Here is a 15885-nt window from a genome sequence, read left to right as displayed (position 1 = left end):
ATTAATCATTTTCAAAAATAATTAATGACTAATAAACAATTAATAATGAGGCTAGGTTTTAATTAACTATTATTAATTATTCATTGAAAAATATAATAATTAATTAGCACAAAGTATTAAATAAAACATGAATGTTTAATATACTTAATTAAATAACAGCATTAATTCGGTTTTCAGTTCGGTTGAAAATTTTAGTCAAACCGAACTGAAACTGAAAACTAATTTTTTTAATAGAAAACAAACAGAACCAATAGCCAAATTAACCGAACCGAAATAACTTATTCGGGCCATCTCAAGGCCCCTAAGGTTCCATCTCAGGGCCTATGACATTTGTCTGTGATTGCAAATGTGACACTTCAGCCGAGGCCCTCAGGCCAACTTTCTAGTTCTACCCAAGATTGGTATCAATAATTTTGAAAATAAAAAAAAAAACAAATTGGTTATTTTTCAAAAAACTAGAAATGCAACTTGGGTCGGCACGAGTTAACATTTTACATTGCTTTGGGATAAGACTATCTAAATTTTGACAAAAGCCCCACCAAGCCTATCCAAGTTGCATCCGTACAAAAACAAATTATACATAGTTTTGGAAACTGTCAAAATGATTGATTTTAATAAAAAAAAAAGAACAACTTTTATAGTAAAGGAATTATATAATTTATGAAACAAGATATATTAAGGTGTCCTTTGGTTTTGTTTTTGAAAATAAAAATATTTTTTCTGATGTGATAATTGTATGGTAATTGTTTTTGTTTTCCAAAACAAAACCAACTATGATGTCAAACACCCCTAAATAATCTAAATAATCTGATGAAAATATGCTCTTTAAATTAGAAATTCAAAAACATGTTTTTGGTTTCGATTTAAAAACATTTCACATAACCAATAAACCCATATAACCCCCTAACCCGAACGCAGACAGGATTTGATCCCAGGCCTGATCGTAGCAGGAGACCTTCACCAACCAGCTGGTTGGCACCTTACATTTTATCATCCTAATCCTAGTCTCTTCCGTCATCGCCCAAATAATATTTGTGACCATAAGTCAAGGCAATGCATTGAAATTGGGTGATCTAGATTAGGGATCACTTGAATTGTATCGGGTTAGCTGGAAACTTAGAAAATGAGCCCCAGCTAGACTGAGCTTCCTCTCTGGTATTTAAATCAATAGATCTAATAATCCAAAGTATAAACTTTGGTCCAACAAGCGGAAAGAAACAACTGTTACATCATAAAAACAACATTTTCTTTTCTGCCAAACCTGAAGGAAGATCGATTAGCTGAATGCATTGATTTTTTAATGGGTTATAGAACCAATAATAACACTCCACACTAGTATAAGTTTTTCTAGTATAAATTTTCTTTGCCAAACCCTAATAACGCTTGAAGTTCACGATGGGTTTAAAAGTTAAAACTTTAATTTGTAGTTTTAAAAAGCGCTGAGGCGCATGCCTTTAGGCCAAGTGGAGCAAAAAGGCCTTAACTCAACCACCTTATGTGTGTAGCAATGGGGTTATGTCTCAAATTTTATGAGGTGTACTCACCACATGATGCCTTGAATTGAACACGTAGATATTTGCTACCAACGAAATGCTCCCAACACTGTCCCAATAAGCCACTGTAACTGTATATTGGGAACATCTCTTTTGTCATTCATGGGGAGATATTCTTGATATACCACTGCAATGGTTTACCGGGAGCATATATGAGCTCAGGAACTCCTCATCCAAACAATATTAAAATTGAAAAAAAAAAGGAATGTGCTAACATACAATGCCTCTGAAAATTGAAATAAACTTGGTTGTCTAATTTGATCACAAATCGGGAGAAAATATATGATCACAAATTAAAAGGAAAAAAAGAATCTAAACACTCATAATATCTCTCTCTACCCAAAAATATTTCTTTATTTTTTCTCTTACTAAATATAATAATTTCAATGTGCTACCCCACATCATAGTAGCATTTCCATTCAAATATTTAGGGCCCACAAATAGTTATGATCTTTCTTCAAAACAAAAATTTTCAATACAATAAAACTTTAACAGAAATTGTCAAACTAGATCCGTTTTATCCACTCTCATTTACAAGCCATTTGGTTATAAAGATAAGTTAACCATGAAACAAAGAAATTATATAAAAAAAAAAATGTAGGGGAATTTATGTGTCAGGCCCCTTCATAAATGTTATGGCCGGAAGGGGTGTACGAGATTTGAATTGCATTCAAATCAGCTCCCCATAATGTCCCACAGTACATCCTTGCCGTGTATTGGGAACATTTGCCGATGATGACATCATCATTTCTAGTATTATCATCAGGAGATGTTTCCAATACACGGCCAGAATGTTCTGTGGGACGTTGGGGGGGACTGATTTGATCTCATTTGAATTATCCCCTTTCCATGAATGAGCCGATTAAAACTCAAAACGCTCCACTGGCCCACCTACAGCAATGCCACATCATCCCCATTTTCAGAAATCTTTAAAATGCCCTTGGAGAAAGGCCACTATGCTCCATATTCAGAAATCCCTAAAATGTCCATTTCACACATGACTACTAATTTCCCTGTTCACTCCCATTTTCATTTTCACCTTCCAACAGCCTGAAATCTATAGCGCCTTCGTCAGAAAATCTACAATTCTTCGATCCTTTTCATTGGCGCACACCGATGGAAGGGGAGATATCTCCCTCTTCCCCCATTCATTTCCATCTTCGTTTTCACCTCCAACTAGCTTGAAATATAGTACCTTCGATCTTCTTTACCAGCACACATCGACAAAAAACGACAATATCTCCCTTCCTTTGTTGTGCCTTCGTTTGTCGGACCCCATTCCAATAACTAGCATAGAAGCGTGGATTTTTGGCGTGGACTATACTAGTGTGTGCATCTGGTCATGAATGAACTGAATTGGTTGTTCAAAAAAGTGGTGTTAGCCCAATGTATTTTGTTCAACTCCTTGAATGTCTATAACAGTTTGAATGAATAATTTAGCCCAATGCATAGGTAACAATGTCTATGGCAGTTTCAGTGAACAATTTAGTTGGCTCAAATGGTAGGATCCAAGCTAGAATGATGGTCCTTAGGACCAATGAATCAGCATTTTCCTAATATTTGTTTATCCTCCAATTTGAGGTCTATATAGTTGCATAAAGAATGGTAGGAAACACAATGGATCAGAGAAAAAAATAGGGTAAATTTCTTAAACTACCCTTATGATTTAGCTAATTGACTATGTGTACCCTTACTGTTTCTGCCAATTGACTAACCCTCTTCTTACTGTTAACCTCTGTCAAAAACAATGCAAAATGCCTAAACTATCGCTCGGAGTTCAGATGTTGCTGCTGCTGGGTGGAGTTACAGAGTAGTGGGTGGAGTTATAGGGTAGTGCTGCTGCCATCACCCAAGAAGAAGATAAAGAGATCAGACTTCAGTTGTTGTGTCGTCGCCCAAAGGAAGAATGAAAAGGATGAAATGTCCACCTTTAAGTTAAAAGAAAAACTCCTTCCCTAATCTCTTCTCCCCTCTTTTGAATGTTAAATATTGAACCGGTCAGAATTTGCATAGATGAGTTTGAGTCAGAGATCTAGAGTGGCATGAGTCTTTGCAATGTGTAGATCGGCCAAATAAGTTTTGAGTCCGAGATTTCCAGCGATGTACAACATGAGTTGGATCTCTAGAGCGAAGGTTGAGATCTGGACTGTATCTGTTGCGATGTGTAACATGGGTCTAAGTTTGAGATTTGTTGTATCAGATTCATGCCACTCTGAAGGTCTGAGATCTTTGGTCAGATACAAACTAACTAAGTTGGTGGTGGCATTGTTTCTGAGTTGAAAAGGATTGAAGTTTTGGAGTAGGAGAAGTCTAGGTTGTTGCACAATAAGGGGGAGAATGATGAGAAAATCAAGATTTTCACGGAGGAGATTGAATGATTCAAGAAGAATCACGGGTTCTGCTTCCAAGGATGCATCAATGGAGGAAAATGTGTTCAGGTTGTTACATGGACAACAAGTTCTACATGATCATAGGGCAAAACAAAAGAGGAGTTGATCTCACCTACGGTGAGTTCTATGATGCAAATAGGAACGCATGGGCCCCTGTTTCGACATCGCGATCTCCACCCCTTGTTGCTGTTGTGAACAACAAACTCTACTCACTCAAAGCTTCATGAAACCAACTGAAGTTGTACTTGAAGAAGAGCAAATCGTGGAAGGATTTGGAGATGGTTCATGTGAGAGCCGATCAAAACAGGGCACTTTGAGCATTAAATTTTTAGTTAATCAAAATAATGGTATAAAGACATTGTAAAACTCGAGTGCTATCAGAACCCTGTAAACCTTATGGTTTAGCTTTGGCTTACCCCACGTCCGTTTCAGGTGCTAAATCCAAACCACTGTCGATTTGTTTTGAGTTTTAGAACAGAGAAGTTCGACATCATTATCATTACAGCAGCAACTGACGTTGGCCAGACCACACGGTAGTTTATTCCCACCGAACAATGGTGCCCCTCTTGTTCTCTTCTCTGGAAGCATCGCAACTGGACAAGTCTATCTCCTCAACCACCATCTCCTCTGAGAATCCTCGTATTATTGGTGAAAAAGAAGGGGAGAGAGGTGAAGGGTAAAATTGGGTTCTAAAAAATATATATATCACATGCGAATGAGTTTTGACGAAATATTAACAGAATTTAATGGTAAGGGTAGAGTTAGTCAATTGTTAGAAACAATAGGGGTAGCGTTAGTCAATTTTCAAACAGTAAGAGTATACTTAGTCAATTAGCTAAACCATAATTTGCCTTCACATTTAAATTGTCATCTAACGGAGGGAAAATGTTAATATTGTTCAAGGATTGAAGACCACATTTGTTCCCTTTAATTGAGGTGTCTAATAATCATTAGCACTAGCAAGAAGATTAATCAGCAAGTAACAATTAAAAAAAAAACGGGAATCCAGACCATAATCATTTCCATTCTTACCATGAAGTCAACACTAAACAGGCTTAAACTATTGCTATATAGTTTGATTTTCAAAACTATGACATGGAGTAAGATAAAATTGCTACCTAGTCTAGAAAACAAAATGTGCAAGCCAAAAGAATCAACATTATATGTCTGAAACATTAAAACGTTACATAGAAGGTCAACTTTCAGATTCAAAAGCAAGGAGGAGAAGAATTGTTATATGTAATTATCTCATTAAGGCTTTACACATTGAGGCATTATGTATGATATCTACCATTAGCAATTGTTCTGTACTACGTCTCTTATGCTCCATAACTTGACAATGGTTCCAACATAGGATGTAGCAATTTCAGACATGCGGGTTAGAAAAAATGTCTAGTTAAAAAAAATAAAAGAGGTAGATAATATGAATTTAAGCCAAGTTGTACTTTGAAGTTTATGGTAGCCACTTCCACTAAATTTTTTGGAATTTCTATGTGCATTATACATAATATGTATTTGTCTAATAATAATAGCCATCTTTATAATTGAATTTATATTTTTTTATTTCAAGCTATAATAGATGATAATGCATGGTTTTAATAACTGAATTTAAATTATTTTACTCCAATCTATCATAGATGATAATATAGGAAATGTGTTTACATGTCATGTAGTGGTGTTGGAATTTATTTGTACTTGGCATGGGAGTATTTGTTATGTATTCGTTAGAATAGTTCGGTGAGTATGGATAATGGTTCTGCTTATTAGTGTGAACTTATTTTGTATATTCTTGTTTATAGTATCTAATGCGTAGTTGACTGAATAATATGTGGGTATTTTGTGATATGTTCATGGTGTACAAATGTTATGCGGCTTGAGTTAAATAGTGAAAAGTGACTCTAGCATTTTAAGTCTTTGGTGCAAGTATGTGATCTGCATGATATCGGTTCAAAGTGGTCTGTATGCATTGAAATGTTTTTAATAGTATGTGAATTATAGTTAATGAACATATTGTTTGCGTTACAACCATGAGTTGACAGTCAACAAGAGGTTGTTCCCCTACAACCAATTGAAGTACGAGGTGAAATATTGCAAGTGCTAGAAGAAATGTATTATTCATATGTTCAAAACATGTGGAATCCTAATAATCATGCGATGACTGAAGCAAGGACGGTAACGAACAACGCTCACAAAATCAGATTCCTGGCTCGAATTTTACATACATCCAATCCTCTCCTCTAGCACAAATTCACATCCATTACTTTCGAGGGGAAAGGAGGATGGTAAGTAGGGCATAGTTGACCCAACCTTTAATTCTTTTTAGTGATTTAATATCAATGCGAATGGTCAACAAACTGACAAAATAAAAGCCTTGCTTTATCGTACTTTGTGGAAAAGACTTTCAAACACAACTCCATCTTTTATTTTATTGTTGAGATTGGTGGAAAGACTAAAACTTATTTGAGAACTAAACTCAAAATTTTTTGCCTATACAAACAAATTTTGATTTTCCAAATTGAAGTCTTAACGGATATATCCGAAAATTACCTTTTCTTATCAATAAGAAATATTGCATTAATTTAAGAGTAATCAATCAAGGAGGTGTGGGATCGAACCAATAGAGATAGCAGGCTTTCTTGGTATGGCCATGATCAGTTAACTTCACGTGCACCAAGTTCCCTGTACTATGTAGCATGTAATACCATAGATAAAATGTAAGAGTAATCAGACATACAATGCAAGAAGATGGACCCTTAGAGTTCACACAAACTCCCTTTCATGACAACCTTGCAAATGCATACTCAATGCATCAAAGAGGCTACTAACATCTGCACTTAGGAATGAAACTGTGTAAGTACATTTTCTACACCTGAAATGAAAAGAAAAACTATAGTAACAGAAGTCCTCACTTATTTTTGCAGTAGAGACCGTAGAAATTCTCAGTGGTGGATTCAGAACCTTTGATCGACACACTTGTGACTTCACCTCTTAAGCCCTTTTAAAACCATGAATCTTGTTTTGCCATTCAGTTCTGTTTAGTGTCATATTCATTGTTACATTATAAGCCCTAAATCATTTCTTACTACTTTGGCCCATGTGGCCATGTCCTTTTGGTTTGCCTTCAGCACTTTAGCTTTGCAAACATATTTTAGCTTTGCAAAAAGTACAAAACTAAAACAAAAATAAATTAAAAAACTTTATCTTTATAGTAAAGTTCTAAACGATAACAACAATCAATAGAAAGGCTATTTGATGCCTAAAAAGCTACTTTAGTAGTAGTATATGTTGAGGTTGAATTTAAAAAGAACCTAGCGGGCACAAGTTTCCTTTGGAGAAAATTTTGTGTAAAGATTGTATACCACGTTCCCTAATTGTAAGTGAAAATTAGTGTCCGTATCAGTATTTTGTTAGTGTACTTAGTAAATGGGTTGATGTAAACATGCATTCAAAAGTGAGAAATGTGAAACTGGTCTCTATATTTATGTACATTTAGGAGCTATATACTAAAATTAACAGATCACTGGTAGGGCTGTTCATAACAAGACCCAAACCGACCAAACCCGAGTTGGTCGGTTTTTCTTCATTATCGGTAGGTTTCGGGTTACATATATATGAAAACCGAAACCGAACCGACTTACATATATATTATATATATAATATATTTCAGATATTATATATATATATCTGATATATTTCAGTTTTAATATATATTTCAGATATATATTTGTGGAAGTATATATATTTCAGCTTTATTTCAGAAATATACATATTATATATAAAATTTCTGATATATAAAATATTAGTTTTAATCCATCAAATTATTTTTAATTTTCAGGCATCCAGCCTTTGCTTTGTTAGACTTGAATCATTTACCGTTCACACCGAGAGAATCATTCACAAAACCAACCCAAACCGATCGGTTCGGTTCGGTTTCATTTCTAGGTAAACCGACCAGGTCAGGTCGGTTGGAAAAACGCCAGTAAACCGACCCAACCTGACCCGTGAACAGCCCTAATCATTGGATTCATTTTTATTGAGATCAAAGGCTCATCCTCCCCCCCCCCCCCCCCCCACCCCTACCGTAGGAAAAAAAGCAAGAAAGAAACAGATTTGTTACTCAAACAAGAAGAAATCAACAACTATATGCTTCATAAACCTGTGAATATCATACAGTGGCCAATAGAGAAAGAGGGGAGAGAGGGCAAAAAAGAAAGATGGAGTAATACCTTGTTGTTAGTTTCACCCATTTGCCGGGATGGCAATGTCTTTAGTTGCATTCATTAATGATTTAATGTTCATATAGACAAATGACGAAGTATTTCCTGCAGTCAAAACAAAATTTTGAGGTCAGCCAAATGATCTCTCCAAGAAAATCATTAAGAAGACATACAACATTGTCCTCTTCCACTTTTAGCAAAGACAGCCTAAAGGCTGACCACCTCTATGATTTTTAACCATCTGTATAGCTATCAAATATTTGATGGATAACAGTAAATTCCACTTTTCCCTTGAACACATACAGAAAACTGATGATTGTAAGTTTGTAACAAATGTACCACACTACATGATCCTGTTCCCTTTTGGTCCACTTCACATTATAGAAATACTCAAAATTCATTTAAGAAAAAGGCCATTTCAACACAAAGCAGCTGATTTTAGATTTGAACTTAGCTTTCATAAGCTTGCAATTCATTTCTCAAAATAAAAGAAATTATTGAAATATGATGTTTTGTACGGCCGGTCAAAATGTCTCTTTTCTCTCAAGTACGTAAATACAAATTTACACCTGCTAATGAGAAGGTCTACACTCTGTCTAGACCACCAGTTTCAGTTTTACAAGAGCAAGCAGCAGCTCTTTGTCATGAACATCATCAGAAGATGGTTTAGCATTGCAGTCATTGCTGCTCAAGCCACAGGCAATATTGGATGGTGAATTGAATTGCTGACTTGCAGTTACAGGGCAAGGAACTCTTTTCATACAATGCTTCCATAATATGCCTAAGATAGACAACAGCATCTAGTGTTTTCCATGAGAGAATATCATATGAAAGTCATAATCTTCCATTACTTAAGCCTCCTTTTGGACAAAATGATTGGCATTCAAGACTAAAAAGAATAAAAACTGTCGAGCAGAATTGATCCAGAGAGAAATAATGATTTCAGAAAAGGGAAGAAATCAATATATCTATCTGCTCTCTTCTATTGCTAAGAGAAATGATGATTTCAGAAACATATTGAAGCTACAGGAGATTAAAAGGCAGATAGACCAATTATTAACATCCTAAGCTGCAAGGAAAAACAATAACTGATAAAACTAAAAGCTGGGAATCCATGGTGAGACATGCTACCCTGCTACGTACTGATAACAACATCGCTTCCAACTTCAAACAGATTAACTAGTGAACAGGGAAAGAGCAAAGCTCAGTTAAAAGCACCAATACTAGCTCTACTCTGCCTGGCGAGCTTTGTCCATTCGGTATGGAATGATCCTGGACGATCAATGCGCTCGTAAGTATGGGCCCCAAACAAGTCCCTCTGTGCCTGGACAAGGTTTGCAGGAAGCCTTGCCCGCCTGTACGTGTCAAAGTAAGAAAGACTGGCAGACATTCCTGGAGTGCTAATCCCCGCCGCTATTGCCAAACCAACTACCCTCCTCCAAGCTGCCTGCCTCTGCACTATCTCTCTTGCAAACTCAGGATCAACAAGTAAACTTGCCAATTGAGGATTCCGCTGGTATGCTTTCTTAATACGGTCCAAGAACACAGCTCTTATAATGCAACCACCTTTCCAGATCCTCGCCAATTCGCCCAAAGTAAGATTCCAACCCTTCTCCACACTCTTTGCCCTCAACAAATTCATCCCTTGAGCATAGCTACAAATCTTCGAAGCGTACAATGCCTGCCTCACATCATCAATCAACCTCTTCTTATCGATGCCACTCCTTACTGCTCCAACATCCTCCCGCATGCCAGCCTCTCTCAAAACATCCGACGCAGCTTGCCTCTCTTCCTTCAACCCACTCAAGTATCTGCAATCCAACGAGGCAGCAATTGTGGGCGCAGCAACCATCAACTCCGCTGCCTGTTGAACCGTCCATTTCCCGGTTCCCTTCATCCCCGTTTTATCTAAGATTTTATCCACCAACTCACCTTCGCCATATTCGTCCTTAACCCTGAAAATATCAGCCGTTATCTCAATCAAGAAGCTCTCCAGCTCTCCCCTGTTCCAGTCGGCGAAGATATCTGCCAATTCTGCATTCGACAACCCACCGACAGTCTTCAAGACATCGTAGGCTTCTGATATCAGCTGCATATCACCATACTCGATGCCATTATGAACCATCTTGACGAAATTCCCAGACCCTCCTTCACCTATGTACGTCACACAGGGCCCATCTTCGACCTGTGCGGCGACCTTCTTAACTATGTCCTCGATATTCAAGTAGGCCTGGTACGATCCCCCGGGCATGAGCGAAGGCCCATGACGGGCACCCTCTTCTCCACCTGAAACGCCCATACCCAGATAGAGAATACCGCGATCTGCCACTTCGCGCATTCGGCGCTCTGTGTTCTCGTACCATTCATTGCCACCGTCGATGATGCAGTCGCCGGCCTCCATGAATTCAGAGAGAGCGGCGATGGTCTGATCGACGGGGGATCCGGCCTTGACAAGTATGATGACGGATCTAGGGCGTTGAAGAGAGAGGACAAAATCACGAGGTGAATAGTGACCAGTGAGTGGGAGGTTGCCTTCTTGCTGAGCTCTCTCCAGTGTCTCGTCGACTTTGGTGGTGGTTCGGTTGTAAACAGAGATGGGGAAGCCTTTCTGGGCGATGTTGAGGGCGAGGTTTTGGCCCATGACGGCTAGGCCAGCGAGGCCAATGCGTGAGAGAGTCATTGAAGCTTCCATGCTTGACGGACTAAACGAGAATTAGGATTAGGGTTTAGAAGAAAGGAGTATGAGCAGGAAGGTGGGCAGTGGTGGTGGAGGGTAGGAAGGTTTTGTTCTTTTACAAATAAAAATGTATAGGAGGAGTCGTCGTGGAACTGAACTCTGACGAGAGGTGTGGCGTCGTCGCTACTCGCTACTCGGAGATTCGGATATTTGATTATTTTCTTTTCTCTCTTTTTTGTTTTATTATGGTTTCAGGAATACACGAATTTGGTGGTTCTATCATCTATGAAAGTTGGCGATGAAATGAAAGTGGCAGATTGGTCCCAATCGTTAGATACCCTAATTAGAATAATCTATGGCGATGGTAGAGATTATCAGCAACGTGTGGCGTAAATGGCTAGGAGCATGAAACTTTGTGTATCTACGGTGTAGCGAAAATGAATAACCAAAAAAGCAATTGGCAAAACTTTCAGGAATTTGGCAGACGGAAAATTACCGATGGACCGCATCACCGCCCCACACGACGTGCGACTGACACCTGTCCAGTCGCACGCGGTGGGGCGTTCCCGCGTGCGACGCTAATGTGACGGACGTTAGCCCCAAAATCAACTCAAAAGTGCTGTAACGCGCCCCCTGAAGCTCTTTTCCCATATTCGCGCGCTCAAATCAGAGGAGAGGCTCTGACCCCCGTTCTCTGTCCGAGTTCGGATCTCCGCTCCCATCTCCGGCACCGGCGAACGCTCCGGTCACGAGGTAAGCTCTAACCCTTGTTTTTTGTCTGGGCTTTGATTTTTTCATTAAACCCTTATTGATGTTTTATTTTTCTTTGATTTTTTTACCCTCTTCCACCTCCGGCACCGGCGGTCGCTCCGGCCACCGTCACCAGGTGTTGGAGTGTTTTTTCATACTGATTTATATTTGCATATAATGTGAAGAAAAAACTAATGAGTGATACCTTAGGCTAGCATGTTAAGTAGTTTATCAGTCAGGTGATCCATCAATCATTTTTTAAGAATTGGTTTCATGTTCAGACTTGGGTTCACACTTGGGTTCATGTTCAGACAGTGAATGTAGGGTATTTTTAATCCATTAATCATTCTTTATGCTCAGATGATGGAAACACTCAAACACAGATGTTCAATCTATACTGATTTATATTTGCATATAATGTATAAGAGAAGAAAAACCTTAGTTCAGGACATGTGGTTGAAAGGATAAGAACCTTGGTTCTTGCTCATGATGACTTTGCAACTTGATGGTGCTCCTGACTTTGTGTGTTCTTAAATTTGTGGTGATTGTAGGTTCATTTTCTAGACAACTCCATCTGTTAAGGGACCCTCTTGATTGACCATGTCTTACTTCCCCGAAATAGGTGAGCCATACATTTTAGCTGGGTGTATTAGATGTTCTCAAAGTTTGAATTTATAATTTAAAAGAATGTCACAAGAAAAGGCTTATTCAGGACATGTGGCAGGTGTCCTTAGGTTAAAAGAATGTCACACTTAGAACTGCATTCAACTTTTTTATTATGCAATGGCTATTAAAAACTCACTTAGAAAGTTGTTTGGTCGACAGAAGGAGAAAGAGAAAGTAATGCAGTGATTGGCTATGGCTACAGAAAGCTGAAATTTCAAACACTTTATTATTAATTTGTATGCTTTGGTACAAATGTTGTTTGGCTATGGCTATGAACTCTCTCTTTCTCTCTCTCTCTCTCCTCTTTAGCTTTCAAGGGTATATTAATATATTAAACACAGGTTTATGGTATTGTCCAACTAACTAGCCTAAAGCAGGGCATTACAACTATCTTCCTGTCTTAGTTAAACAGAGGCTGGTCCCCTGAAGAAGGATCAATAATAGCTAATCTTTGATGAGCCAAAAAGCAGTCTCCATGCTGGTACAGGTACAGCCCACTCCAATCAGGCCCCCCATGATCCATCTACATGATAAATACGACTGCTTTGAAGTAGTTTAAAGAATCCAACAGAACTACGGTTACTGTCACAGAGCAAGCAGAATCCTCAACTTAATCTAATACATGGTAACAGTAGTGTCACATGGATTGGAGACCCAGAACAAATCATGGGTTTCATAAGATCTAAAGTGACATGATGGTGATTAAACAAAAAACCATATTAATCTAAACCCATGTCAGAATCTTTTTCTTCTTTTTCCTTCTGAGAAATCCGACTCTGCTTCTTGATAGAGCAAGTATACGTATATGTTGACAGAGATATATTGAACCTTCTCTTCATGGTGTTCATTCAATAAGGTATCATCAATCTCAGCATCGCACGACTATTTTGCAGAAGTATTGGACCAAGTGACCTACGGCCCTTTATATATATCATCTCGACGTGTAGGACTATCCGTAGGCCAATGGGAATAACCACACGAGTATTTGCTCTATGTGGACCAACACGCACGTACAATCAACACATCTTTTTAAATTATTATTTATTATTTTCCTATAAAATAAGATCTGTTTTTACTATCTCTTTTAAGCTTTGTCCACGAGTAGTTGTTGGTTGAGAAAATGTCTCAACAACGAGTCTCATTCTAATCCCAACTGTTTAGAGAGATTTGTGATGGTTCTTATCCATTGGAACAAATTCAAAGGGTGTATAAATAGAACCAAAGTATTGAGGAGTGCACTTGAACTACCGACAACATCAAGAGTCCTGAATATCATTCATTAACTTGGTTCTTTGATCTGCTTTTGGTTGCCAAGAAAACGAGAAATCTTCTTTTCGGATAGCATGGGGTCAGTTTTGTTTCCTATCACTCTATTGTTTTCGGTCTGTGAGGAAATCTATTTACCTGTTTCGATTTATTCTCTTTTCTCTTATAGTTTCCAAAGTTGTGTGCGCACAAAGACACAGTAAAGACATGCGGGGGCATTACTCAGTTTTTTCTTCATAGAGTATTGGTTTCTTGAAATGAAAAACACTCCAACACCTAGTGACGGTGGCCGGAGCGATCGCCGGTGCGGGAGAAAGAGGTGAAAGAGGGTAAAAAAAGTCGAAGAAAAACAAAACATGAAAGAGGGTTTAATGAAAAATATCAAAGCCCCAGACAAATAACAAAGGTTAGAGCTTACCTGGTAACGAGGAGTTCGCCGGTGCCAGAAACGGGAGCGGAGATCCGAGATCGCGCAGAGAACGGGGATCAGAGCCTCTCCTCCGATTTGAGCTTCAGGGAGGCACGAATATGGGAAAAGAGCTTCAGGGGGCGCGCTCCAGCACCATTGAATTGGTTTTGGGGATAACGGACAGGGCTACGTCCATCACGTTAACGTCACACACGAGAATGCCCCACCGCGTGGGACTGGACAGGTGTCAGTCGCACGTCGTGTGACGCGTTTGTGGGGTGAAGTGCGGTGGGGCGGTGATGCGAACTTATGGATGGAGACAACCAGACAGGCGCTCATCTGTTCCTTTAGCTGTCTTAAGTCGTAACATTTTTGATCCGATCCTATCCAAAGTCGAGGGTTGGAATCAGAATCTTCAAACTAATGAAATGATACTTATGATCCGTTTGGTTAGCGGGAATAGGGTTTAGAGAATCAAATATGGCCCATTAGCTGTTTGGTTGGACAGAGTAGGATTTGGTTCCCATTCCTCCTGCTATTATAGCATTTTCCAGTTTGAGGGAATGGTCATTCGCCCTTACCTTGGGATGAGAATTTAAGAAAAAAAAAGGACGATTGACTTAAAACCCCAACATGGGTTTGAGATATATACAACAGAAGTGGAAAAACAAACAAACAAACAAGTCTTGAAAACTGGTGGATTGTTCTCCAAATATGTTTACCCAGCATTTTAGATTGTTTGGACAATATCACTAGTATAAGGGATTGGATTTGACAAACAACACACGAGTCAAGGTCTCCTCCAAAAGGATCCCCATGTATGAAATGTGCTGACACGGATCATGTCCAAAACATATTGGAACGTTTCTTTTTTGTTAATGAATTGAGATCGGATCTCCGATCTCCAGCAAATATTCTACAGAAATATCTCCAATACGCGTATGCTAAATTCATGGGAGATGTTTGTAATGTATGGTTGGATGTTCATACTTTCCGGACATGGAGAATTTTTTCTTTTTTGGATGTGAATAAACCCTAGTTGATTCTAGGTCAAAGTAGAGAAGAAGAAAGAAAAGAGAAAAGAGAAAGAAGAAGAAGAGCCAGACTAGAAGAGAGAATTTGAAAAATCACTCTCCTAACCGACTTACTTGAATTTTATTCATAAAACTTAGAGTTACAAGAAAGACAATATTGTCTCTCATAGAAGGTGGGACACATCACCTAAACTCAGATAGAATAGACCTTTCACTTTCAAGAAGATACACTAGAATGACCAAAATACCCCTGACTCGAGCATTCTAACACTCCCCTCAAGTTGGAGAGTATATATCATATGGTCCTAGTTTGTTACAAAGGTAATCTATTCTTCCCCGAGACAATCTTTTTGTGAAGAGATCTGCCCATTGATTTCCTAACCTCACATGAGATGTAGTTATTACCCCACTTATCATTCTCTCACAAAGTGACAATCCACCTCAATATGTGAACAACAACTTGGTTATCATAGTATAGTTTCATGGGTTTGTCAATTGAAAACCCATCTCCTGTAGTAAGTTCTTCATCCATACTAGTTCACATGTGGTATGGGTCATAGCCCTGTACTCTGCTTTTGCACTACTTCTTGCCACCACTGTTTGCTTTTTGGTCTTCCAAGTTGCAAGATTGCCACCCAAGAAGGTACAATACCCTATGGTTGACCTCTTGTCTAATATAGAGCTAGTCCAGTCAGCATCTGTGTACCCTGCTATTTCAAGAGTTCCTCCCTTTTGGTATAACGAACCACGACCTGGAGCACCCTTTAGGTACCTAACAATTCTCAGAACAGCTTCCCAGTGAGGAACCTGGGGATGTTGCATAAACTGACTCACCACACTCACAACAAATGATATATCTGGTTGGGTAATGGTCAGGTAGTTCAACTTTCCCACCAACCTTCTGTATCTTCTATGATCATCAA

The 15885-nt window shown here is 38.6% G+C and overlaps 1 protein-coding gene and 3 long non-coding RNA genes across 5 annotated transcripts; 2 read left to right on the top strand and 2 right to left on the bottom strand.

Annotated features, from left to right (window-relative positions):
* Nucleotides 1-6386: 6386 nt before the first annotated feature.
* LOC148846862 (6-phosphogluconate dehydrogenase, decarboxylating 3, chloroplastic) lies at nt 6387-11151 on the bottom strand. Of its 2 annotated transcripts, none has more exons than XM_088952576.1 (3): nt 9304-11151; nt 8170-8265; nt 6387-6771 (listed from the first exon to the last, which is right to left on the bottom strand). In XM_088952576.1, exon 1 carries the CDS (start codon nt 10850-10852, stop codon nt 9365-9367), a length of 1488 nt encoding a protein of 495 aa, XP_088808702.1. In that variant the 5' UTR covers nt 10853-11151; the 3' UTR covers nt 6387-6771; nt 8170-8265; nt 9304-9364. The 2 variants fall into 2 exon arrangements, with proteins under 2 accessions (XP_088808702.1, XP_088808701.1); XM_088952575.1 differs by having other exon boundaries at nt 9292-11047.
* Nucleotides 11152-11458: 307 nt separating this feature from the next.
* LOC148846861 (uncharacterized) lies at nt 11459-12612 on the top strand. The gene is made up of 3 exons (XR_016101471.1): nt 11459-11590; nt 12139-12209; nt 12413-12612. It is a non-coding gene; the product is annotated as an uncharacterized LOC148846861 (long non-coding RNA).
* LOC148846860 (uncharacterized) lies at nt 12450-14077 on the bottom strand. Its single transcript, XR_016101473.1, has 2 exons — nt 13938-14077; nt 12450-12776 (listed from the first exon to the last, which is right to left on the bottom strand). It is a non-coding gene; the product is annotated as an uncharacterized LOC148846860 (long non-coding RNA).
* On the top strand, nt 13340-14881 carry LOC148846859 (uncharacterized). The gene is made up of 2 exons (XR_016101472.1): nt 13340-13601; nt 13689-14881. It is a non-coding gene; the product is annotated as an uncharacterized LOC148846859 (long non-coding RNA).
* Nucleotides 14882-15885: the final 1004 nt, after the last annotated feature.

Source organism: Nelumbo lutea, chromosome 6 (assembly GCF_056320005.1).
Source record: "Nelumbo lutea isolate HS-2025 chromosome 6, American lotus-T2T, whole genome shotgun sequence".
In the NCBI taxonomy this organism is placed as follows: domain Eukaryota; kingdom Viridiplantae; phylum Streptophyta; class Magnoliopsida; order Proteales; family Nelumbonaceae; genus Nelumbo; species Nelumbo lutea.
Note: the sequence above shows the minus strand (reverse complement) of the source record. Positions and strands in the feature narration are given on the sequence as shown.